The 25568-nt window shown below is 44.0% G+C and overlaps 1 protein-coding gene across 12 annotated transcripts in view; it reads right to left on the reverse strand.

The window, feature by feature from the left end:
* The window catches only part of LOC309697014 (IQ motif and SEC7 domain-containing protein 1-like), a 184476-nt gene that overhangs the window by 58063 nt on the left and 100845 nt on the right, over positions 1-25568 (reverse strand). Inside the window, exon 1 of one of the 12 annotated variants that reach the window (XM_082518613.1) lies at positions 11787-12095. The exons of the other annotated variants lie outside the window; for them this stretch is intronic. Coding sequence (XP_082374739.1) covers positions 11787-11851 — 65 coding nt within the window. The 5' untranslated portion in view covers positions 11852-12095. Of the gene's footprint in view, positions 1-11786; positions 12096-25568 lie in introns of those variants that run through there. 12 annotated transcript variants of the gene reach the window in all.

Consider the following 25568-nt stretch of genomic DNA (forward strand, 5'->3'; position numbering starts at 1 on the left):
CTAATTACAGAGGAAACCAGCACTCGGTCAAAGCACGCACCAGTTCATTCATTAACCCTTTTGAACCCACGGTTTTCACTTCCTGTAAATACATATGTCCTGCAGAGTTTCCGGGATTTTTTGCCGTGTATCTGATAGGATGGAAAACTCAGCACTTCTATCACGTCCAGCATGTAAACTGAAGGCAGGCTTACAGGTTTTTCTCTGCAACCAGTCAAACCAGTGATATGAACTAAAGTCCAATCACCATATAAACCACTAAACATCAGCTCAGATCAGATGAATCATAAAAATCTGACCACTTGTTCTGATACCTTTTACACTTTAATCAAAAATAAGACAAATATTAAAAATGACCTGTGATTTTAGGATAAAGCCTCAAGTCTGTAACTTTGTATGTAACATTCTGCAGATTGAATTAGCAAACCAATGTTGCTGTTAAATAAATAATATCAATAATTTCATGGACATAAAACAGATGATGGTGCTTATTCTCAGGTTTATTTATATGACACTGAGTCACAACAATAGAGACTCGAGGTGCTAAACACACGATGAAAGTTCACTCAAACGTCAAAGAAACAAAAAACTGTTTAAAAAACTGGACAATAGCATCTGTTGCGTTGTGCATGAATGATTTACTGGAGCTTATTTGCTGTGTTGCAGCTCGTGTGCGTTATGAGCGATTTGTTATCTGTAGCAACTGAACAATTAGCATTCTTATATTTGTACACTGGTGTGCGTTTCCACTTTAGGTTGTCGCCTGATTCTGAAGTTGTTACTATAACAAAATGCATTTTATTTCTTAATTTTACGCTGAACCGGTAAAGCTGATCAGTGAAGCTTTTATATTTTACAGTTTTCTGCCCAAATTTCTCTCATTCATATCAGCATTTCCTGTTAACTTTCAGTGACAAACATGTGGAGCTCCACAAGGCTCCGTTCTTAGACTTCTACTGTTCAGCTCCAACGCGCTCCAGCTCAGCTCAGACTGGGGGGCTGATGGTTGTGGAGAAATGTTTAAAAGAATATAATCAGCATAGATGATAGATGATGCTCATCATCATGCAAGTTAATGGGAGAAATTGTGGAGTTTTCATTGTCCAGTACTGATGGCCAATATTTCTATAGTTCTATATGAGAAAGTAGAGAGGATGATCCTGACACAACGAATTTTAAACGATGGAGAAATGTTCTGATTGGTAATGACTGAGGCTGTCAGGTTACAGTCAGTTATTTTAATTATTTTATGTTTTTACATGTCGGTCAGAAACCAGTTCAATTCAATTCATATGGGGCTAAATCACAGCAAACAAACAATGAGAACATTCCAGCTGAGACCATGAAAGCCTATAAAAATATCACGAGCGGTTCCGTAATAACACGTTCTCAGGACATCAGTCACTGGAAACATTTGTCCAACTAAAGAAAACTGAAATAGCTTTTGGTATCAAGTAAGAATAAAAGTCGATGCAAACAGATCCAGAAATATTGTGGATGTAAGACAAAAGCAGCAGTTAGTGGATTCTCTCCTGTTTCCAAACGTGGCCTAATTTTCCTTTTTGAGTTTTCGAAGTGTTCTCTGTCAGCGTTTGAAGGTTTGCCCAACTGATCCTGGGACAGTTCCTGGACAGCTACACACTGAAAAGTAGGTCACATAATGATTACCTGAGCTAAACTAATTCAGTGTAATCAGTTTACACTGTGTGACGTTAGAGTGACTCCTTTCAAAGTAAAAAGGTTTCAAAACCTGAAAGCTCCTGTTTCAGATGTGACGACACAGACGTACTTTCTAATTTCACTAAAACCATCCAGTGTGTGACTGACCAACAAACAGAGACACACACCACACACACTCATCACTAACACCTGTTTGTTATGTATAAAATGTGGGGGAGTAAAACATTTGGACGGCAGAGACCTATGCAGCTCATCATACTTTGTAATGTCTTTAAATGGCTTCCAGGTGGTGGAGCAGCCTCCAGCGGCCATGCTGGGAGTCCCACGCACCTGAATGACTGCAGACGACATCCTTGAGTTTAGATCTGTGTGTATTTGGAACAGGAATCAGGAACCGTTCTGTACAACTGAATGTCTTTGATATACTGCTTAGAGATGCTGGTGACTCTCCAAATGAAGGAAGTGAGATCGATAATGGAATCACATCAATTCACGTCCCTAATTTGAAAGGTGATTGATGACTTTAAAACCCAATATTACCAAACTGTGGTGGCGTTGGGTTCTGATAAAAGCAGCTTTCCTCCTTTTGATGCAACTCTGGGGACAACAGCTATCGTTTCATCACAAGCATCCAAGAAGAATAAATAAATGAAGAGCTATCAGCACTAACGGCTAATGGTCAGCGCTGCTCATCGGGGAAATGAGCCTTCGGTGCCCATCTGCATTTAAGTGTGCACACGGCTGACACACAGTCTGTTTATGAGGAAACAATAAGGAAGCAAAGCAGAGCTATGCTTCTCATTTCCAGCCACAGTTTTAATACTTGTTCTCTTCGAGAGCAGCCTCGTATTAGCCACAGTTATTGAATTAAGTTCATCTTGTACTCAGCCCTGTGTATCCTCTGTCTGAAACAAGCTCCTCCCCCTTTAGTCAAAGTCAAAGTCAAAGTCAACTTTATTTGTCGATTCTGCCACATGTACAGGACATACGGAGAATAGAAATTGCGTTACTCTTCAATCCCTAGATAAATAGCAAATGAACATTTAAATATATTTAAATATAAAAGTGATTAAAAAATGCAAGTAAAATAATTAAAAAGTAAAAATTTAAATAAATACAATTTTACATATAACAAGAAAGCTATATAATATACAATATAATCCAGTTTTGAGCATCAGGTGGGCGAGGCTTCTGGGCTAGTTACCTGAGATGACCATATAAGGATGTCCCCTTTCTATGATGTCACACAAATCCAACAGTAGAAAAAAACCCTACAGGAAACATGTTTGGAGCCGTCTGCAGCCTTAGCGATCACTATCCACAGGGTTAACCCTTAAGTGTTTGGGCCACTCATTGATGACCTGCTTGGGTGACAGTGGCAGCTTCAATCAACCGCAGAGTCAGCTGTTAAATGAAACTCAGTCTCAGGTAACAAGCTTCCTGTTCCACGCAGGCAGCAAGGACGTCTGAACCAAACGGGATATTTAAGCAGTGTGAAAGCATCTGACGCAGACACACTCCTGCTGAGTGCTACATGAGACCCAGTGGACGCAAACAAAGGAGACTTTAAGACAAAAGCTAAAACTGTTAAGTTTGCCAATGTGCTCATTAACCATTTTAGTCATTACAAACACAGATGGTAACCATATTAGCAGATATGTGTAGGCAGGTTAAATCATTGTAAACGAGTTACGACTTACTGCTCTCCTACTTATAACTATATGAACGTTATTTTGGTGATACACGTGGGAAATAATTGACCCCACAGTGTCCTCCTGTCCCCTCCTCTGTGATTGTTTCAAACCACCACATAACGAGCCGTTAGTGTTACAGTAGCAGAACAAAAAGAATTACGCACAACTTTAAATTTGACCTTCTCCGTCCACCCACACCTGCACACAATGTAACACACGATGACCCGAGTCTCTCAACCCTGTCAACACTGTACTCGTGTGAAAACATTTCAGCAATGGAGGACTAAGTGAAATGGAGATGCCAGGTTCAGCCACATGCCTGAAACAAATGCTTTTAAATGACCCTTTGGCACCAAGTTTTCTTAAAAGTAACCATGTAGCTTTTAGCACCAAACCAGGGACTGAAGACGCCAGCAGCATCTGGATCAATAGCAGTAAATGAGTTACAAAGTGTTGTTGTAGCGTTTCGAAGCCAATTTGGTTACTTTGTTTCCTTGCGTCGTTTCTTTACAACAAGAACTGTTTAACTTGCTCAGAAATCTACTGGCCCTCCTTCTTCAGGGGTCTACGCCCTTCCAATAATCCATCCACGTGTGATGCGCGATGCTGACGGCCAGCTAGAAGCTTAAACTGAAACCTTATACGTGGCTCTGAGAAGCAGAGAGGTGCAGCATCGTGTTTATGGGAACTGCAGCGACAGACTGTAGGAATATTTAGACTCTGATTCAGTCATGTTTCCTGCAACGTTAATTCAGTTTTACCTGCACTTGGAGGGTTGGCGGGTGTTAATTTCAGGCTAACTGCTGCCGTCATGCTTAACCAATTATTTTCTCACTATATTTAAACACACAAACACACATCTGAGCACCTTCTGGCTGTTCTGGGGGTGTTTGAAGCCCACAAAATACTGCAGAGCACAAAACACTGATTAATCTCCCTCTCTCGCTCTCACACACACATTTTACAAGCCACAGTTGTAGCAGTGCGGGCTGTTTATGTGAGCCCATCTCTCCTCTTCTGCTGCAGTAAAGCTGGTCGGTGTGTGTGCATAGGATCTGAGCTGAGCAGACATAATAAGCCCTGATCATCCACCCACAGCCCTGCACACACACACACACACACACACACACACACACACACACTGTACAGTGCAGGGTAGTTAGCATTTTGCTGCATCATGTCTCAGTCTGTCTGAGGAAACAGGAGAAGCAGAGAGACAGACTGAAGCTGCCAAAAACACTCTCCTATCCAACACAACGAGACTGTGATGACCTCAGGCCTCTGCTGTCCATTATTTCCACTGTTTCCATCATTAGGACATTTTCCAGTATTTTGGGTCTGTCAGCAGAGATGTCAAGTCAGGCAGGTTTGATTATAGCAGCAACACATAATCTTGATTATGTAACACGGTGAACCAACTTTCATGGAACTTCATATACAATGAAGACGAAAACCTAAAAGAACCAAAGGTGGAGGTGGTGGAGCACGCAGGGATGTCTGGTTGGGGTGTTTAGCCTGTTAGGCCTGTGCACATGGAGATCGTGTCCTGAGTAAGCTGATAATTTTGGATTTTTTTTGCATTGAACTGACAAACAGTGCACTTTTTCACTTTAATGCCATCTTAGAAAGAAAACTTGCTCCCATTTGCAACCGGCTCCTCGAGCTCAGCATTTTAGCACGACTCAAGGGGTACGCAGCTAAAATGGGACCTCAGGGGGTCTCGACCAATCAGCAGCATTTGAAGTGTTGGCAGTGAGATCACCCTCGTGACCCCAAATCCAAGCTGTACCCTTTACATACTCTTAAAAAAGATTTCCACTGTGACTGATTATCACTACAGAAACACGTCGACAGAGTGATGACTGATGTGAAGAGAGAGAGGCTCTTTTGAAGAGAACCTGAGAGTTGGAGGTTCCTGTTGGACGAACAGTGTAGAATCACGCTCTGTGACTGATGTTCAGACAGCTGTGAGAAGGTGAGAGAAATCCTCAGAAACCTGACGCGTGATCTGAGTCTGACGAGTTCAGACATCCAAACTTAAATGTTCCATCAGTTTATACTGAACCCAACCCGCTGAAACCCAAAAGCCTGAACACAGACGGCTTCTTCTACCTATTGATCTTTTGATTTTTACTATGAATGGCAGTGAAATTAAACTCGTTCCAGTGGAATGAATATCCTGACCACTCGTTCCCATGTTGTTAAACTAGAAGCCATCTTGTAAGAGCTGCTGATGCTTCTTCAAAGCTTTATTTACGACCCTAACAAACCAGCCAACGTGTAAACCTCGCTGCTTTGGACATGACATCGACACGTGAGTCAAAATCAAAAGAAGCTTTGAAAAATCTAATTACAACAAACTTTATTTCCTTCTTCCTGTTTTCATCTCGGATCTACTGAGGTCAAGGTTAAAAACAAAAGCTGCATCATAAACAGAAAATCAACATGAGAGTAAAAGAGAAATTTTTATTCCCTCCAGGTTATAAAACTGTCGTTCTTCTCTCCTGTAGTATGGCAGGATGTTTCTCTAAACTGGTGATGTGCCCTAACTGACAGCAGCTGTTCCACTGATGTCCTCCTTTTCTTAAACAACATATTCGCTGTGTGCTAGTTACACCTGCTCAGCTGCTCAGGAACAGGCAACCAGCAAATCAGTGCATTTAGGCACGTAGACGTGGTAAAGACGACCTGCTGAAGTTCAAATCGAGCATCAGAACGAGGCAGAAACTTGATTTTAGTGACTCTGAACACTGGTATGGTCGTCGATGCCAGACGAGCTGCTCTGATTTCACAATCGTCCCACACAGTTATCTCTAAGGTTACAGGCAACGGTGTGAAAAAGAGAAAACATCCATGCACAGCAGATCTTTGTTGATCTCAGAGGTCAGAGGAGAAAGGGCAGACTGCTTGAAGCTGAAAGGAAGGACACAGTAAGTCATGTGACCACTTATTGAACACAAGATGTGCAGAAGAGCATCTTTGGATGTCAAACCTGGCAGATGGGCTCCAGCAGCAGGAGACCCCACTGGGAGCTCGAGTTCTGCTACGACATTCAAATTAGGGTTTGACCGAAACAACATGAAACCATCCAGCTTTGTATCAACGGTTCAGGCTCATGTTGGTGTAATCGTGTGGGCGGTAACTTTTTAGCACACTGTACTGTTTTCTATCCTCCCACCGATGCCTCATTACAGCAGGATGTTTCACAAATCTCACATTATCTCAAACTGCTTTCTTGAAAATGAAAATCAGTTCTCTGCACTCAAACGGCCTTCAGGGTCATCAGATTTCCATCCAGCCGAGCACCTTTGGGACGTGGTGGAGCGGGAGATGGTGTCAGGCATGTGTGACGCTCACAGGTCAGTGTGGACCAAAATGTCTGAGGAAGGTTTCGATCATAATAGAAATAGTTGGGTTTTATTCTTTTGTTTTTTGTTTTGCTAAAATCGGTCTTTCAGTGTCTCCAAAGAGAGATTTCATTTTCTGGTTAAATAGCAGCTAAATAAAGAACAAACATAATACAGCAAGTATACCTGAGGATGGTTTCCCACAGGCATGGACTCAAAGCACAAAACCCGTCCAGACCATAATGAATTCACTGTTGATATTCAGGGTCCCTGAAGGATTGATTGTTACCCGTAGCATCAAAAGTCAGAGCCTAAAATATCATCATACATATTAACACATCACCTTCCTGCTCCCCAGAGGATGCACCATTCACATTTAATATCTTGTCTTTAAGCTTTGCATCCTCTGCTCTGCTGCATGTAAGGCTCAAACAGGAGCCAAGTCCTCAGTATGTTCCCTCTTACACAGGATAATAATGTCTGTAACGAGCGCAGCAGCCTGTAGGATCCTTCGCCCTGCAGCGTCCGTCCCGCTCGGCGTTTCTCACAGGCCTTACAGCCCGAGCGTGTCCCAGAAAGCCTGAGCGAGGAGTCGGGTCAAAATCAGCTCGGAGGTTTCCAGGCAACAGCCTCGCTCCTCATGGGATTAAAGCAACAATGCCGCTGAGTCAACTCCTTCAGCAACACTCCTCCAACAGCCTGCATGACTCAGTTTATGTCTTTTCTTCCTCAACACTCCCACTGGCAGAGCAGAGAACTAATGAAGCGCAGCACTGCTGGGGCTGAGGGCCGGATTCCCACCTGTGCTGCCAGGACGAACACGACTTCTCTATGGTACTGGAACGAAGCTACGTCGTGGATTCTTAGATCAGCAACAACACAAAACCGCGGCTCTAATGTCTCGCTAAGAGTTCCTGAAAGGACCAAAAGTACACGAACGACACAGCGATTAACCACAGTCCTACTCCGAGAACAGCACACATCTGTTCTGACAATAACAACACCGCCAGTGTCCTCCGACTTCACCCGACTGTGGAAAAACAATCCATGCTTTACTTTATTTCATGTTGTGCAGAAACACAGCTAAAAGCAGCATAACGTTGCATTAACAAGTGAAGGTTTTGGTAAATGACAAAAAAGGAAGGTATGAGTTCACTTTAGTGACATCTTTTTGCTTCACAGTGTTTCCAGCTGGTGTCAGTGTTGCAAAAAGATGTTTCTTTCTAGAAACCTCCAACAGCTCAAAGTCCCTGTGAGACTTCCAGATACAGATGGACAAACTGGTGATGACTAAACAACTGGACAGAGTAGTGGTGGACAAGCAGAAAAAGACGGCTGTAGTGATACTGAACGACAGCAACGTCAGGAAGAAGGAACACGTAAAGCTGGAGAAATACCAAGAGCTCGAGAAGATGTGGATGGTGAGGGTAACGGTGGTCCCCGTGGTAATCGGAGCACTAGGTGCGGTGACTCCCAAGCTAGGCGAGTGGCTCCAGCAGATCCCGGGAACAACATCGGAGATCTCTGTCCAGAAGAGCGCAGTCCTGGGAACAGCTAAGATACTGCGCAGGACCCTCAAGCTCCCAGGCCTCTGGTAGAGGACCCGAGCTTGAAGGATCAACCGCCCACAGGGATGAGAGGGGAATTTTATTTCTCAAATCTCATCATTAGAGGTCGCTGGTCTGGTGCTGCAATGTTTTAAGACTGTTCATGTAAACCAAGAATGATTTGTTCAGTTGGTTTCTTTGTATTATTTTTCCTGTGTAACTTCAGCGTATGGATCATAACAACTGTTAAAGGCGTTAAATAAAAAAAGCTGCTCTGTGTGCTGTCGCTATAAACAGCTGATGTCTGTGATTACACTCACTGTGACCGTCACATGATTCAAACTGTGGATCTTAACGTCTGTCTGTGGGAGAAAGGTGTCCGACAGACAGACAGACCGTCTGTTAGCAGGATCGCAGCGAGAGTGTGAGGTCAGAGAGGAAAAAGTCAAAACAACGGTCGTCTGATTCGTGCCGACAGCAAACTCATTACTGAAGCAGATTAACCCACAACCTTGTATGACAAGAGAGGGAGAGGAAGGACGAGCACCGGACTCTCAACGTATGTATGCAGCCCAAAGACGGGAAAAATAAAAATGTGTGACCTTTCTCACTTTTACATAAAAGTCATGGAAGCAACATTTCTGAACCACTTTAAACAGAGAAAGTGCATAAACGATGTTTTTAGGAGAAAAGAGAAATTGTTGAAGGACAGACAATCCTGTCCCACTAATGTGTCCACTGTCTTATTTTCTTGCCTCTTTTAGACTTTTTCAAACTCAGTACAGTCGGACTTAGAGCTGTAGAGGAGGGCCCACTGGTTTCTGTAAGTCAGCCTCATTTACTTGCTTCCCAGCGGTGTAATGAAGGTCATGACTAACATTAATGACTGCCTGGGGGCCAATAAGTGAAACACTGAAATAAGAAGCGGATATTAGCTCAAAGGCTGATCCTGGCTACACCGGAAGATTCAAAAAACAGCTGCCTCCAGACTTTGAACCTGGCAATAAATCATAGCTTTGCAATTTTTCAGGTGTTTCTTTGAAGAATAAATGATATCAGGATTTCTCCCACAGGTTTTTCCTCTGACTCTTCCCTGTACAGCATCTCTCTGTCAGCTTAAGTAGAGGCACAGCAGTGGAAAAGACATCGCGTCTACAATGTCAAAGGACCAACAGGTGGAAGGAAAAACTGGGCGCAAACACCACAAACACGTCCACGGCCACTCATCTGTCCTGTGTCGCAAGTAGCTGGAGCCGATCCCAGCCGACACTGAGCGAGAGGCGGGAGCACCACGGACAGCTGCCTGGTCGGACGTCGAGACAGACGCTCGCATCCTCACTTACCGCCAATTTAAAATCACCAATGAACCTAACAAGCATGCATGACTGTGGGAGGACGCTGGAGCACCTGGAGCAAACCCACACAGAGTTGGAGAGAACGTGCGCACAGAAACCCTCTGTAGTGCACAACTATACGGCCCGTCAGACCGACTCACAACTGAAAAACAGCAGCACACACTTCTCTCCTCGCACGCTTCAGAGCCCAGAATATCCCACAATTCATCACTGCCTTCAGTGTGACACCAGGCCAGCTGTTGCAGGCACCACAACCAACAGACACGAAGATGTTTTTAGAAGTTCACGTAATGCGTTCAGCCTCAGTCGTTAAGGCGTTTCAGAGAGATGAGGGCAGATTGTGTTTCAGTGCTCGTTTGTTCTCCGTAGTGTTTTTATCGCACACGTTTATTGTTCATCCTCATAACTACGGCTGTCATTCTAAATTCTCTACAGCACAAAACCCTAGATGCTGCTAAATGTGCTGTTTGCAGTGATTGGTGGTAACTGTGAAATTAGCCCTCCTTCATTGAGGTTATTTTCTGTCATTATCAACACAAACATCCAATAACTGGTCCCCTAAGATGCCTCTAAAAATAATATCACATTAAACCTTCTATGCACAGGAGGCCTGCATGCTTCAAGAGAACTGAATTTATTGATTTAATCCTTCCTGTTTTTACATCTTCATGTGAAAATAAAATCAAAACAAACCACTTGGGTGCTGCTGGCTGCAAACAAACATACACAGTGTGCATGACGGATACCAGAACGAGCCCCACAGTTAAAGTGACCGTGAGGAATGAAGAACAGACCCACAAAACCACCGCAAACACTTTCAGTTTGAGCACAAAGCAACCACAAACATGCACATTTACCACAAAATAACCAGAAAGCCACAACAAAGTGATATGAAACAACCAGTGAGATACTCAGCAACCAATATGAGTTGCAACAACACCACAAAAAAACAACAGCAACAGCAAAATGACAACCACTGACAAAAAACAACTGAGAGAAACGCAAAACATCTGCAAAATGATGTGAAACAAACCTAGAGACCATTACAAAATCCACCGACTGTAAAACAACCACAAATGGAAAACAAACCACAGCTAATCAGCTCAGAAATGTCAAATAAGTGCTTTCACACTGTCACTGACAAAACCTGAGAACTGATTAAAAAACCCTCAAAATGACCAAAAAATTATGAAAATCCGCAAAAAAATACAAAAAGAGGCTTCAGCGAAAACACCTGAGAACCAAAACCAACAACGTGATGAAAGAAATGTGACCATAAAGTGAAGAAAACAACAAAAAACATCCACAAAAACAAAAGAGAAACTAACCAAGAACAAAGTGATGTCAACAAAAACGAGTCCAACAGGAGAAAAGGAGCAAACAGCGAGAACAGTTAAAGAATGAGCAGAAACAGCAGGGCTGAATGTTGGTGTCTTTGTTACTGTGATCCCGGAGAGCCACTGTATCATAACCCGCCCGTGAAAGTGCTGGCAGTGGGATCGATCCTGCATCTAATGGTGATCCCAGCTCTCTGTGGATACAATCAGCTGATGAACAAGAGGCCCATAACTGAGCTCATCTCCTAATGACCTCTCATCGCGAGAGGGAGTGAGGGAGAGCCATTAAAGCACATCTGAGTCTAGATTTCCACGCACATTACATGAAGCTGCCACACGAGCAGATCAGGAGCACCGCGGTGCTTCGAGTCTGAACCCAAACAGGTCCAAAGTCTCCTTTAGAGACACTGAAAATCACTTCAAACCTTCTAATTCAGCGGCCCGAGTTCCGTTTGCGCCCACTCAGCGCGCTCCGCCGTGTCTGCGCCTCCTTCACGTGAAAAGTTTGACACGTTACGAGCTGCGGCAACGACACACCTACACCAGAAAGGTAGAGAGACATGCACCAAGGGAGACAGGAGAGAGAGAGAGAGACAGGTAGGCAGGAGGAGGCGCACACGCACGCTCGCACACGCACAAAATGACAGGTGATTAGCGGTGACGGCAGTGACATCACCTGTAACGACGCCGTTAGTCTGAATAACGTCGCGTTTCATTAACAGCCACGAGCATCAGCTGCTCGGCAGTGCGGCACCGCGGGCGGAAAACACGCAGAGGGTCCGCCGCTGTGCGCGCGCCCGTGTGTGCGCGTCGGCTTGTTTCTTACCAGTACAGCAGCTTGTTGTGCAGGATCGCGGGCGTTTTGTCCGAGGCGCAGTTGATGCACCACATCGTTGCTGCTGTTGATCAACGCGGCGGCAACAACAACAACAACCACCGGGAGGAGACCGGAGAGAGGGAGGGAGGGAGGGAGAGCCGAGCGGAGATCCAGTGCTGCCTCAGCCTCTCTCTCCTGCTCTGTGTCCTCCTCCCTCCACCGCTCTCTGCTACCCTCGCGCCTCGTCAGAGACGCATCATCATCAGCCCTCCTTCATCGCCCTCTCTCTCTCTCTCTCTGTGTGTACTTTTACAGCTCTGGACTTCCTCCTCCTTCGTCGCTTTCTTTAATCTCCCCGCTGGACCCCAAAGTGAAGCATTAACGTGTCTGCGAGCTCAGTGATGATTGTGATCATCCAAATATGTGAAAACATCCGAAAAGTTTCGTGTAAAAGTGTCAGAAACACTTTGACACAGCAGCTGGTGTTAAAGGTCTCCACAGATGTGAAGAAAACACGTGAAAGATCTACTCAAGCACATCTCAGAGGGCATGTCCACACGTGCTGCTTATTAAGCTCTACTTACTGCACTACATTTATTAGTCAGGGGCTGACGGGTGGCCAGCAGACAGCAAAGATGGTGCAGCCCGATGGGGGAGGTCACATCCAGAGACGACCTTACTGAGGCGTTTTAGCTCACTGTAATGTTCTGGCTTTATCAGCAGCTAATGGCTTCAAATACTAGGATAAATAGATAAATATAGAGATACAGGTATAAATATATAGGGCTGGACCAGGTGACCCTGAATCCTCCCTTAGTTATGCTGCAATAGGCTGCTGGGGGACTCCCATGATGCACTGGGTGTTTCTTCTTCACTCACTATGTATTAACAGACCTCTCTGCATTGAATCATATCTGTTATTAACCTCTGTCTCTCTTCCACAGCATGTCTTTATCCTGTCCTCCTTCTCTCACCCCAACCAATCCCAGCAGATGGCCCCGCCCCTCCCTGAGCCTGGTTCTGCTGGAGGTTTCTTCCTGTTAAAAGGGAGTTTTTCCTTCCCACTGTCGCCAAAGTGCTGCTCATAGGGGGTCATATGATTGTTGGGTTTTTCTCTGTATGTATTACTGTAGGATCTACTGTACAATTTAAAGTGTCTTGAGGCGACTGTTGTTGTGATTTGCGCTATATAAATAAAACTGAATTGAATTGAAACACCAGAAGTTCGTGGGTGTTGGTTTCTGGTCTTATTGTTTCCGTAATGTGGTGCAAAACATAAAAAGCGAGAAGCTATGTTTTGTAATTGGGATAAAAAGGTGAATTCATGCCGACCGGAGCTGTAAAACACGCCTAAATTGTTCACAGCTCTAAGGATAATTTGGTAATTAGAACAAAAGGGAGGAAAAAAAGTTTCTTTATATTTCTATTCATTTAAATTTCACATATTTGCAGCTTGTATGCTTTGAATAATTCAGAACAAAAACACAAACAAACCCACCTTGTTTTACAGGTAAACCTTTGAGCATTATCATCTTTGCATGCAACCTGCATGAGTGTTCCTGTGACTGACTTCAGCTCCTGTGTCAAAGATGCCTCTCTGCTGCAGTTTTACATCAGCTAATAAACTGTAAACGAATAAACATAAAGTCGTAAGAGCTAAATCTAAACTCTTTTTAATCACTGTTGCCCAGTTTGATGCCATTTATTGGTTAAAGTATCTAAACTACCATCATCAACAAAGCCTGATGAGCTCTCTCTCTCTCATGGAGCCAGAAACCAAAGTATACGACAGCAGAAGAGAGACCATCGATCGGGTCATTGTCACACGCATCAGAAAATCATTATACAGTCATCTGCAGGCCCATCGTTTCTCACAACGCCATTTAAATCAGAGCCTCCTTCTAGCCATCATCATAAAAACAGTAACGAGGTTCATCCTTTTTGCTTCTGAAACCAGCTTCGTCTACACTTCAAAGAACACAAAAAGGGACTGTTTGCTAGGCAATGTCGCCTTGGTCACTGAAGATGGAGAAAATGCTCAAGGTCACTTTTACTGAGCAAAGTCTTTAAATGACAACACGCGAGCTGTTTGATGCCTCATAGACACAAGAAAAACATGCAAACTCAATTCAGTTCTATTTATATAGAGCCACATCCCAAAAACAGTTACCTCAAGGGACTTTATACTGTAAGGTAAAGATCCTACTATATTACTGAGAAAACCAGACGACCCCATATGAGCAAGCACTTGGTGACAGTGGGAAGGAAAAACTCCCTTTTAGCAGGAAGAAACCTCCTGCAGGGGCGGGGCTGTTTGGTAGTCGGACACAGGCAGCCAGCTGCATGTTGGAACGTGACATCAAAGAAGATAACAGAGTTATATCCTCAGAATGAGCTACAGCACTTTCAGAAAGACATCTACTGTAATGAAATGTATTACCCATCAATGTAATCCATTGTTGTAAATTTAAATGTTATTAAGAAACAATCAGACAAAAGTCTGACCATCAAACTTCAAAGGTCCCAGCGAACCCTTCTGCAGCGAGCCACGGCATCCCTGCTGTTTCCTGTGTGAGACTTCCCACTGCACAGATGATAAATGACGTCCTGTGCTTCATGATGTGATTACTAAACTCTGTCAGAGAAGAAAAATCCACAAACATCTTGGTTTGTTTTGTATTTGTGAAGTGGTTAAAATGACCGCACCCTCCAGGGTTTAGACGAGCAGCATGTTTGCTTAAATCATCATCATCATCCTCGCTCTAAAACAAAACACACATTCATTTTTAAGTAACTGATTTATATATTACAGATATTGTTTCTATTTAAGAATGTAAAAAAAACATTCTTGGAAAAACCATCGCTCTGCATTTCTGAGTGGACGAACAGCTTATAGTTTTGAGTCTGAGGATGTGTTTTTTCACACTGACTCATTAGCAGCGAAGCCGAAGCTTCATTTTTAGCTGAGGACCAGAAAAAAGAAGTCACACATTTATTTCAAGTACTTAAAGAAAGCAGCAACAGACGTCAGACTTGTGAGAATTTACGGAGTCTGCTGGTGTCTCGTGACCATGAACCGAGAATCTCGTCGATCGTAGCCGATAACCCAGCCTGGTTTTGGTGAGGAGATGCTGACCGGCTGCAGGGAGCAGCTTTCTGACAGAAGCAGCGCGATGAGTGGCAGCTGACTGCAGCCAAAGTGGGCGAGACGCCAGCGGCAAAATATTCCAACAAAGCCTCCTCTCCGTGCACGTGCTCATCCACTGACATCAAGGAAAACATATCCATGTAGTTAAAAAGTGCAGGCAGCTTTCTCTTACATGAACTTCTGTGTGTCAACACCACGTGATGTCGTTTTACAGAAGACCTGACACACGCAGCTGAAGGTGCATCGAAGCCTCCTGTGGAACGGCTGCATCACTCCACTGTATTCAGGGGATTGTGTGATCAATAAATACAGGTCCTTATTTAAAAACAAACTGGTGCTTGTGCTCCCAGAGCTGCTGCTGCTGATGTAAAAGAAGCTTTATGTCTGATCGATTGATAAGAAAGCCAGAAGTGTTGCGACACGCTGTGACGATGCAGCTCGCTGAAGTGTGAGGAGCTGCTTTGGGGAACCCCTTGTTGGAAAATATCTGAGTGAGCGATAAAAGGTGAAGGCTCGGAGGTTAAACTGGAAGCAGAGCACAGACTCAAATGTGACGTTTTGTCAGCTTGACTTTGAAACTGACGAATTTCAATAGGAAGCATATTTCTGTCTGCATGTATGTGCAGACTTCAAAGTACATTTCACCATGGCAACCAAGAAGACAGAGCTGTTTTAACTGTCATCTTCTTATCAAGCTAACAAACAACTTCTTTTGAGCTTTTCTTGCAGTTTGTAGATGATGAATGATGCAGTGTAAAAATCTGTCATGTGCGAGGCTCGAACAGCAACACATTAATTCCATGTCCAAATCAGCACTTTTCCACTGTTAAAGTGTAAAATAGTCCAGGTGAGTTATGAAAATATTAATTTCATGTAGTAATCAGTAAATATGAAGGACAGACAGATTACATCGGAGGGTCGGCTCTCAGTCCCTTCTCGTTTGCAGTGGTGACGGACAGGAAGTCAGAGCTGAGGTGGTTTGGACATGTGCAGAGGAGGGAAAGTGGATACACAGGATGATGAAGATGGAGCTGCCAGGCAGGAAGAAAAGAGGAAGAACACAGAGAAGATCCGAGGATGTAGTGAAGGAGGACATGTTGAGGGTTGATGTGATAGAAGAGAATCAAAGGGGTAAGACATCATCCTACAAAGCCAGCAATGGCTGATATATCAGAGCGTCACTGGTACAGCATAAATCTGCAGGGTTGGTACTTTGTTAAGGCTGGCAGGTATGAGAGATTTTTTAAAAAGAGATGCAAAATCAGAAAATATAACAACATTTTCTGATTTTGCATCACTAAAGTCTGATATGTTGCATGAAATATCTTGTTATTTGTAGCACAGAGGGACACACAGGGTTGGTCAAATAGTTTGTTCACTGATTTGTGGAAACAACTCAGAAACATAAAACACCAGTGAAAGCAGCGATGTTTTAATGCCTAACCGACTCTGTTAGTCGCACAAACTAACCAGCTGCAGCAGAAGATGAAAACCTCCCCTCGTATTTGTGAATGGAGTCTAGTGTAATGCAATACTTTCACCTCCTCTTCAGAAAGATCTGTCCGGCTGCAGGGGAAGTGGTTAAAAGCGTCCACTATCGATTCTTCCAGCATTGTAAAATCTGCTGAGCGTCCACAGGCGATCACCCCTTTAGCTTGTGTGTCTGCAGTGGGTGTGGCCTACGCCGTCTACTACAGATAACACACAGATTCTGAGCTGAACGTTATACAAAAGCACTTAAAAAACACTGCACACACGGTGCTATCCTATTAGTAAAGAGAGCATTTTTATGTTAAATATCAGATAGAAAGATGTAAAATAGTTTTTCCGTGTCCTGAAAACCGCAGCAGCTCCTGACTGAGACACCAACAGATTTTAAACATGACCTGTGACATCACAGATGATCTGCACTTTACATCCATCAGTAGCAAACACACAATGTGTATTTCTGTTTATCTGATTAATACAGAAATATGGGTTTTGGTCCATACGTCGCAGTCCATGATCCCGGAGAGCTTCCTGTGTCGGAGGTCAAACTTTATAAGACGGAAATGTCAGCGGGAAACCCAGTGGCTCCTCCCACTTTGTTTCAGTGAGACAGCTGTTTCAGGTTCACAGGAACCCGGGGTCACGCTTCAGAGCGTGTTATTCAGCTGATATGTTTCAGACACGATGCAGGCAGGCTGTTTCTCACAGCCTCAAAGTTCCACGAGCTGAATATTTTCGCTGCAGATGTAGCCCAGATGTGCACGTTTCAGGAAACATCCGGAAACAGCTGGACCAGAACCCTGGTTCTGTGTATTCCTCTGAAATTATGGCCTCATCACCCACCCCCCCCCATCGTTCATTCAATCTCATGACAGTTACCGTGGGCAACACTGTGAAACATGAAAGAGCTTTCCTGGTTTCCATGGCAACAGGAACTGGGGCTTTGCATAGTTTTGTGCTCTGTGACAGAATGCACTGACCCACACATGGTTCTGCCTCCTCCTGTCACCCGTCAGTATCTTTTCTCTGACCACCCGTCCCTCTCCTCCTTTTATCCTCTTTCCCAACTCTTCCCTTTTTCAACATTTGCTTTGAGCTACTTCTTTTTATTCGCCTTTTCCATCCCCTTTCTCCTATCTCTGTCTTTTTCTCCATCCATCATTGACTCACCCCCCACCCCCTCCATCCCTCCCTGCACAGTGACTCTTCAGCCTGGGGACAAGCTTCTATAATTCATCATTACTTCTCATAAGCTGCCCTCTTCCCCTCCTCCTCTTCGTCATTATTTTCCTTTTCTCTCTTTTTCCTTCCTCATGTTCTTCAGAAAAAGAAGTACAAGTAAAGAAATCTGTTTCGACACTGATTCTTGTAGTTTGTTGGGGATATATGAGGTTAAAGGCGCCGCATATAGAACAGTTAGCATAGTAACAGAACTAAAAATATGAGACGTCCCCACATTTCAGTTTCCTGTGGAATTATTAAGACTTTTTCCATGAAAATCTATGAAAAGATGTCTTAGATGCTTAGATTCAAGTTCCTTTCCTTAATCCTTCCTCTCTGCTTCATCAAGACACCAACAATGTGCAACACTAGATACTGTCAGCTTAGAAATAGCCCCCAATATAGCCTCCCCCCCGCACAAACCAAACCCCACATAAAGGACAAAAACATTCGGACTCTTATTTCCTAAAGTACAGACGGGGCTCTGCTGCTGTCTCAGTCAGGCGGCACCCATCATCCAGGCCAGCCTCCTCACCAGGTTTCTGGTTTTGTGCAAACATGCATTCAAAAAGCAAGTAAAGTGTCTACAGACACCATCAGGTAAACCCTGCAGGTCATCCAAGCTCCTCTGAAGCCTGCCAGTTTATGTTTCTCTTTCAGCTGCTTTTAGCAGTTGGTGAACATCGAATTTCCTCCCGAGTCTAAGTCAGTGTGTGCTGTCACTGATGCCTGTCCTGCTCTGTATGGGGCCTGACGGCTGCTCTTTGTGCCTTATGCTCTCCATGTTTGCACATGTGAGGCCACCATAAAAAAACAGGAAAGGAACAGAGTGACAGACATGAGGAAGACATATTTACATAAATCGTTTTAAACAATGTTTTCCTGTAATATTAAGAAGGATGTGTAACGTCACTGTGTGGAAACATACTGGAAAGTTCTACGAGAACTCTGAAGGTCACCCAAGGTAAGCGGGAGCGAGACGTTAGCAGCAGATGCTTGAAAGCCTCAGTGTTTCCTGCCTCACACACTGCAGCTGGATCGAGGTTTGTCCTCCTCTAACCGCTGACCCAGGCGCCCAGGCATAACCTCTCACACTCATGGCTTCAAACCTACATGTCTGTCCCACATGCAACACTCTGAGGTGACTACAACATGTAATCTATTCCAGGCCCCGACGTGCATCTTTAATGACATCATGGTTAAGTTGTGAGTGGTAATCGTGTGTTTTAATGTCAAGCATGACAGCTCTGCTCAGAATCACCGCCAGATGGGATGGTTCTGGTCTCAGCAGCTGCTTTTCCTCTTTATCATTCCTCCTCTCCTTTCCTCTCCTTCTCTCCTGCATCCTGTTTCCTTCCCTTGTTCATGTTTGTTTCAACTTCGCTGAGACAATTACAGAGAGAGAACGAGATGGGTGGGAGGAGGATGTTGCTGGGAGACGGTTGCTGTGTAACAGGAGGGGTGGGGCATAGGGAAGGAGGGTGGTTGCAGGAGTCAAGTGAGGTGTTGCTATGACAACCGGGGTTTCATGCTGTCACTCCGCTGCTGTGTGTTGCTGATTTTAGCATGCGTGTGTGTGTGTGTGTTGGGAGGATCACAAGCATATGGAGGAGATGCAACACACACACACACACACACACACACACACACACACACACACACACACACACACACAATGCAGCGTAGCTAACATATTCTGGCAGAGCAGAGCGAGAAAGATTGAAATGAAATTCCGAATGTGCTCAGCACTGAAAGGTCACCTGTGCCATTTGAAGCACAGCGCCACCTGCTGGGAGCAAAGAAAGCACAACTTTAGTGGCAACTTCAAAACCAATCTTCGGTCGCTGAACTAAAAAAAACATGAATGCTGACCTGTGTGACACCAGGTGAGGCTCACTGCCTGTTGCCACACTGCTGTTTGCTACAAGCTACTGTCATCACTTGCACAGGCATAACAGAAGTTAGTCATTCTTGTAATTCTTGTACTTTTGTTACTGCACTGTCATGCATGCTAAGCTAGAAGACGTCACAGCACATGTGATGTCACCTTTTACCCAGAAACTGAAAAATCAGCTGCTCCTAGCTACGCGTTAGCATCATTATTGCTATTACCCAAAATTTACCACTATCTGCTGTGTAGCCCGCCGGTGACCACAGAGTGCAGGTCCTTGTTGGAGACTTCATAGTCATACTTTATAGCTTAATGCACATACCATGCTGTGCAAAGGTCAAGAACAAGCCCTTTATATCTCCAAGGAGCCACACTTTCATGCAATATTTTACATGAATCTTGAGTAATAGTTCTGCAGCCTTTCTGAAGGTCTTTCAAAGTGTTTTTGGATGCTCCCAGACCAGTCCTGCTACCGGACACATAACAGACAGCTTAGCAAAGAACCAATTTTAGATATTGTATTTGTATCTTTAGGCACTTTGTTATTAGGAGCACATCATTTGTGCAACTTTCTGGTTCAAAAGGTTGTCAGTATGTAGGGAGGTACTCAGGAGAGCGTCTACAGCCATCTGACAAACACAGCGGAGGCTTCCGTGCGGTTTGGGGCTGATCTGCAGCCAGTGGTTTGGAGATTTTGTTCAAACTGATGGAAAAATGAACAGAGAGAAAAAGAGATCCTTTCCAGATTCTCAGCAGCTTTACTTTTCAACATATCAGTGACCCCAAACACACTGGCAGTAAAAGTGCTCCTGGATAGAAACAAACCACAACAATGGAACACCAACAGTCATGGATCGACTGATCCATCATTAAAGCAGTGTGGGGTCATCGTGATGGAAAAGCAGCCAACATCCAGAGAAGAGCTTTGAATGACCTTCAAGATGCCTGAAGAACTTTTCCTGAAGCCTCCTAGAAATTACAGGAAGCTGCCTCAGAGATGCAAAAGAAAAAAAGTGATCATACCAAATATAAAAGGAACTGGAGAAACTTGGTTTTGACTTTTTTGAGAGCACGTTTCAGAAAATAACTGCGTCTATTTACCACGTTTCAATCAAAACATACAGAAATGAGGGTTAGCTCGAGATTTCTGCACAGCAGCCATATGAACTCAAATTGAATTTGATTTTTTTCATTTAAATATGTAAAAATGCGACTTGAGAAACAAACATGACTTTCTCATGTCTGATGTCTAACTTTTGCTCTTGGGAATTTTTCTCTTTATGGTTTCCTGCAACATTAAAATATCCACGCACAACACTGAAACCATGCCCAGTGTTTTCTAAGCCAATTTTCAACACTGTCTTTATGTCTGATGGAGGCTTTTTGATTTCCTGTCTGAATGCTCTTTGGTTTACCTGATTTAAAAAAATCCTGGAATGGCCCCTGGCTTCATGCCCTCAAGCAGCTTTCACAGAAGAATATAAAAAACATGGAAACAGCAGGAGGGACGAGACGAGAGTGCTTACTTGTTTCTCAGCAGAACAAACACGGCCACAGCAACCTGAGCCGAGCGGGTCTCAGCCAGGTCATCAGCCAAATCCACCAAGCAAACAAGAAACGATATCGTTTTTCTGCTGAGAACAATCTGACCTGCATGAAATGTGATCAGCTGGAGATTCACCGCAGTACTGCAGTGCTGCAACACACACCCACACACACACTAACCCTGACATGGTTGCACACTTAGCGCGTTACTTCAAGCTCATTTTAAATCGTGAACTTAACAAGTTACCTTACGGCGGGCGGGGCGTGGACATCAGGGGTAAAACACGGAGGAACCAGAGGTGAAACAATGACATGTTGCTGATGTGCTGCTCTTCATTTCACTAGAATGAACTTGGATTCTTTTTTCCCAGTTCATGATCAGTGATAAGTGTGGGGTGTGATGGTCAGACCCACTTCCTTACAGGAACTTGGTCACTGTTCAAGCAGCTTCATGTCCCTGAAACATCCACCCATGTTCTACTGTGTGTCTGGGTGTGTGGCAGGAGTCTAAGCATAGATGCTCTGATGTCCCTCCCTCTGATCTCCTCCTCCAGCTCTTCTTCTGGGAATAATGACACTTTGGCTTCAGCATCTCCACATTGACGAGCGTGCCTGCAACACCTCCCCCAGGATGAGTCCTGGAGGCATCCTAATCAGATGTAACTGAGCTTAGAGATTTAGCACTCTCTCTAAGTTTGTCACCGGATCTCTGAGAATCCAGGAATCCTTTGGAGGAAGTCCATTTCTGTAACTTTTATCTTACGGCCATAAGTGGCAGGAACGTAGGTCCACCAGTGAAAAGCTTCATCTTCATTTCTCTCCTCACTTTGAACACATCGCTGCAAACACTTCTGTAGGGATGGGTATCGTTTAGGTTTTATCCGATACCGGTGCCAAATCGGTACTTTTGAAACGGTGCCGGTGCTCAAACCGGTGCTTAAAGAATGGAGAACACAAAATTGGTCCAAAAACCTCTCATGTTCAGCTGTTTTTTGTAAAAAGATATCAATGTTAGCCTTTTCTGCAGCTATGGGGCATATATGGTATCACTCTTGGCTGGAAGCAGTGCTTAAACAATGGAAAAAACACAAACTTTGTCCAAAACCTCTCATGTTTAACTGTTTTCCACTTTTTCTTTGGTCATTTTAGCCTTTTTGGCCAGGGTGAAGGGAGTATCTGCCATCAAACAAGAAGACAGCAGCATGTAGCTATGATGATGTTTGCTAGTTCACCTTACATGCATTAATGTAATAACGTGGTTAGCCTACTCAACGTAAATTACACACGAACAACATTAAGCTACTCACGCAGAGAAGAACGGCTGCTGCTGCATCATCATCCTCATCATTTCTGCTACACTGGCAGGGCTAGGGGCCAGGACTCTCCTCTTCGGGTTCTTGGGGGATGTTGCTAACTCCGGGTCCGATAACAGGCAACCCACCCGCAGTAGATGTGCTCGGTGTGAGGTCTGGCAGCAAGCTATCAAATACGGCGCATTTCTCGGCTTTAAAAAAAACGCTATGCGTCGCCAGGTGTTTCATCAGATTCGAGGTGTTACCTCCTTTGACAGTATCACAGTATCAGCTTAAAGCACTTGTTGCTGCTGAGTTTGCATCTTTTGCTGTGAAGTACAGCCAGACTTTTGACCGCTTCGCCTTGGGCATTTTTAATCTGTAGCTCTGCTCTAACAGAACGTACGTACCTGGCCCCGCCTACTATCCTCGGAAACGTAAAATGATTGGCTAGAATCTAAAGTGTATCACAGCTCAGGAAAAAAAAGCACCGAAATAAAGCACCGAAATGTGCGCTGCTTTTCGGTCTGGTTACTACCGTTTATGTCAGAACCGGTGCCATCACGGCACCGGACACCGGTACCCATCCCTACACTTCTGTCAGTCTCCTGCTGCACTCTTCCCCTGAGGCCCCAGGATACTTTTCAGTTATTTGGGGAACATGTAGAGGCCTTGTTGGCGTGATTTTCAACTGCCCAAAACTGGACTGAGGGAATACCCCACAAGTAACGCAAACACACAAAAGAACAAATGTTTGACATTAGTCAACTATCACAAGCTTAAAGCCTAAAACAAAGTCTGAACCCAAAAACACCTGCAGCAAGAAGCAGAGCGCCAGTTTGTGTGTATACGAGGCTGCTGCATGTATGTGTGTGAATCTGCAGGTATGTGTGTGTGTCACTGGTGCAGACACACACACCTGATGCCTCGCGTGTGTGTGTTTGTGAGCAGCAGCTGGAATCACGCCTCAGGACGGTCGGCTCCTCTCAACAGTGAAGTTTTATTACATTTTCTCAGTGGAGCTGTTTTTAAAATTCAAGCTGCTGAGCTGAGGAGCGGAGTACGATCTGCGCCTCCCTGCAGGAGGAGATTAGAGCAGACGCAGCAGGAGACGCGACCAGAAACAGTAACAGGAAGTAGTTTGATGCAGTAATATGCTGCCTGCTGAACTGTACAGAGAACATTTCAAAAACATCTTGAAGACACAACAGCAAATCAGTTTGTTTCCAAAGGTTGCACCTGCGTATGCTAACACCTGTTCAAACAGCAGAATTAGTGAACAGAGACTCGGGCATCATGCAGAAGACATCACATTTAATTATGCACAGAAAAACTGGATTCATGCTACAAAGAATTAGATGAAAAAAACTTCACAGTAACAAGAAAACAACCTCAGAAGACTGAGCTCAACAAACCACCTGCTCCCTGAAATACGACTGACTGACCAATCAAATATTCACTCCACACAAATGTGAAACTTCTCATAAAGTACCAACTATATCTGCGCTTCACATGAACACGAAAATCTAATTTATTGTGGAACAAATATTCGGATTTCACCTGCCTTCCTCAGCGTGTTCCTCCTCTGTGCCCCCCGTTTAAAACCCACCATAGATCCAAGTCTGCCAGAGCTTATCTTTACATTTTTACCTGCTGCAGTGACATTTGTGGGAGCATTTCAAGTTGCTATACATCAATACAACCGTTATATCACAAATATTAATAACATGTATGCTTTAAGTCCATAATAACTACATACATTGAAAATAAGTGCAATAAACTACAAAAAAAGTTGAAAGTCTTTTTTTTTACACATATTTGTAGTTACAGAAATTTCAGAGGTTTATCCCTCAAAACTGTAAAAAGCTGCACAAAAAAGTTTCCAAGCACAGGAACTTTATTTTGAGTGTCTTCATAGTTTCATTTTTGAGATACACTCAGTTTTTCTAAACTTGGAGACAGATACTATCTCTACTTTTAGGCTTAAAATTATGCTTAAAACTTTCCTTTTTGCTAAAGCATATAGTTAGAGCTGGATCAGGTGACCCTGAATTATCCTGTCTTCCTTCTCTCACCCCAACCGGTCGCAGCAGATGGCCCCGCCCCTCCCTGAGCAGATGGCCCCGCCCCTCCCTGAGCCTGGTTCTGTCTTCCTGTTAAAAGGGAGTTTTTCCTTCCCACTGTCGCCAAAGTGCTGCTCACAGGGGGTCATATGATTGTTGGGTTTTCTCTGTATGTATTATTGTAGAGTCAACCTTACAATATAAAGCGCCTTTAGGCAACTATTGTTGTGATTTGGTGCTGTATAAATAAAATTGAATTGAATTGAACTGCAGGAAAAACAAAAATAAATATCATTGTGCACAATTTGCAAAAAACAGCATCAAAATATTTCCAACGGTGCAGTTTAAGTTCTAAGCCTCCCAGAAACGATACAGAAAGGCATAAAGTCAAACATGGCCGTGGAAAGGCCCTATAGGGGAAAAAACTACGTTTCTCACTTCCAGTTTGGTAATGGTAATGGCGGACAGTCCAACTAGGAAGTGCTATGAGCAGCTGATCAGATTGTGTTTCTGGATTGTAATGTTTTTGTTGTTGCCACCACTTTTTACCGGATTTTTGCAAAAAGCCATTTGTGGAAGGAAACCACGACCGGGGACAAGTTGAATGCGTGATGTGTCAGTACTCCTCCAGTTTCATATGCAAAAAAAAAAAAAAAGAAGAAGATTGCACTAGCTTATGTGGCTGTAATTGTACCAGGATTTAAAAATAGTTACGCAAAGATTGGTTTAAAAAAATATGCTGCAACCTCCCTGCAAAGGATGATTTTAGTCCTGCTGAGGCAGAACCGGACGTGGTGCCATCCTGATGGGGAAGAGACTGCAGGGGTAAAACATGGTGGACATCAGGCCAAGGAGTGCAAAAAAAATTCAGGAAGCTAATTTGTGTAAAAACTAATCTGCACTTCTTTCATTTCGCGTGTTTGGAGAGCTCGCTGTGATGGACAGCTGCTGATTGGAGCAGAAATGCTTCACAGGGAGCGCCGCGCCGCTTCTGTGTGATGTCTGCACGCTGCTGACCCGTCTTAGTTTTTCACACCTTGTCTATAAAACCGACGGCAGGACTGCTTGAGCCCAAAGTCTTTTCATCTCCGGTATTTTGTAATACATTTCCAACTTTTCCTGTTTAATTTGTGCTTTTTAAAG

The sequence above is a fragment of the Aulonocara stuartgranti genome (assembly GCF_965226115.1).
Source record: "Aulonocara stuartgranti genome assembly, chromosome: 20".
Lineage (NCBI taxonomy): Eukaryota > Metazoa > Chordata > Actinopteri > Cichliformes > Cichlidae > Aulonocara > Aulonocara stuartgranti.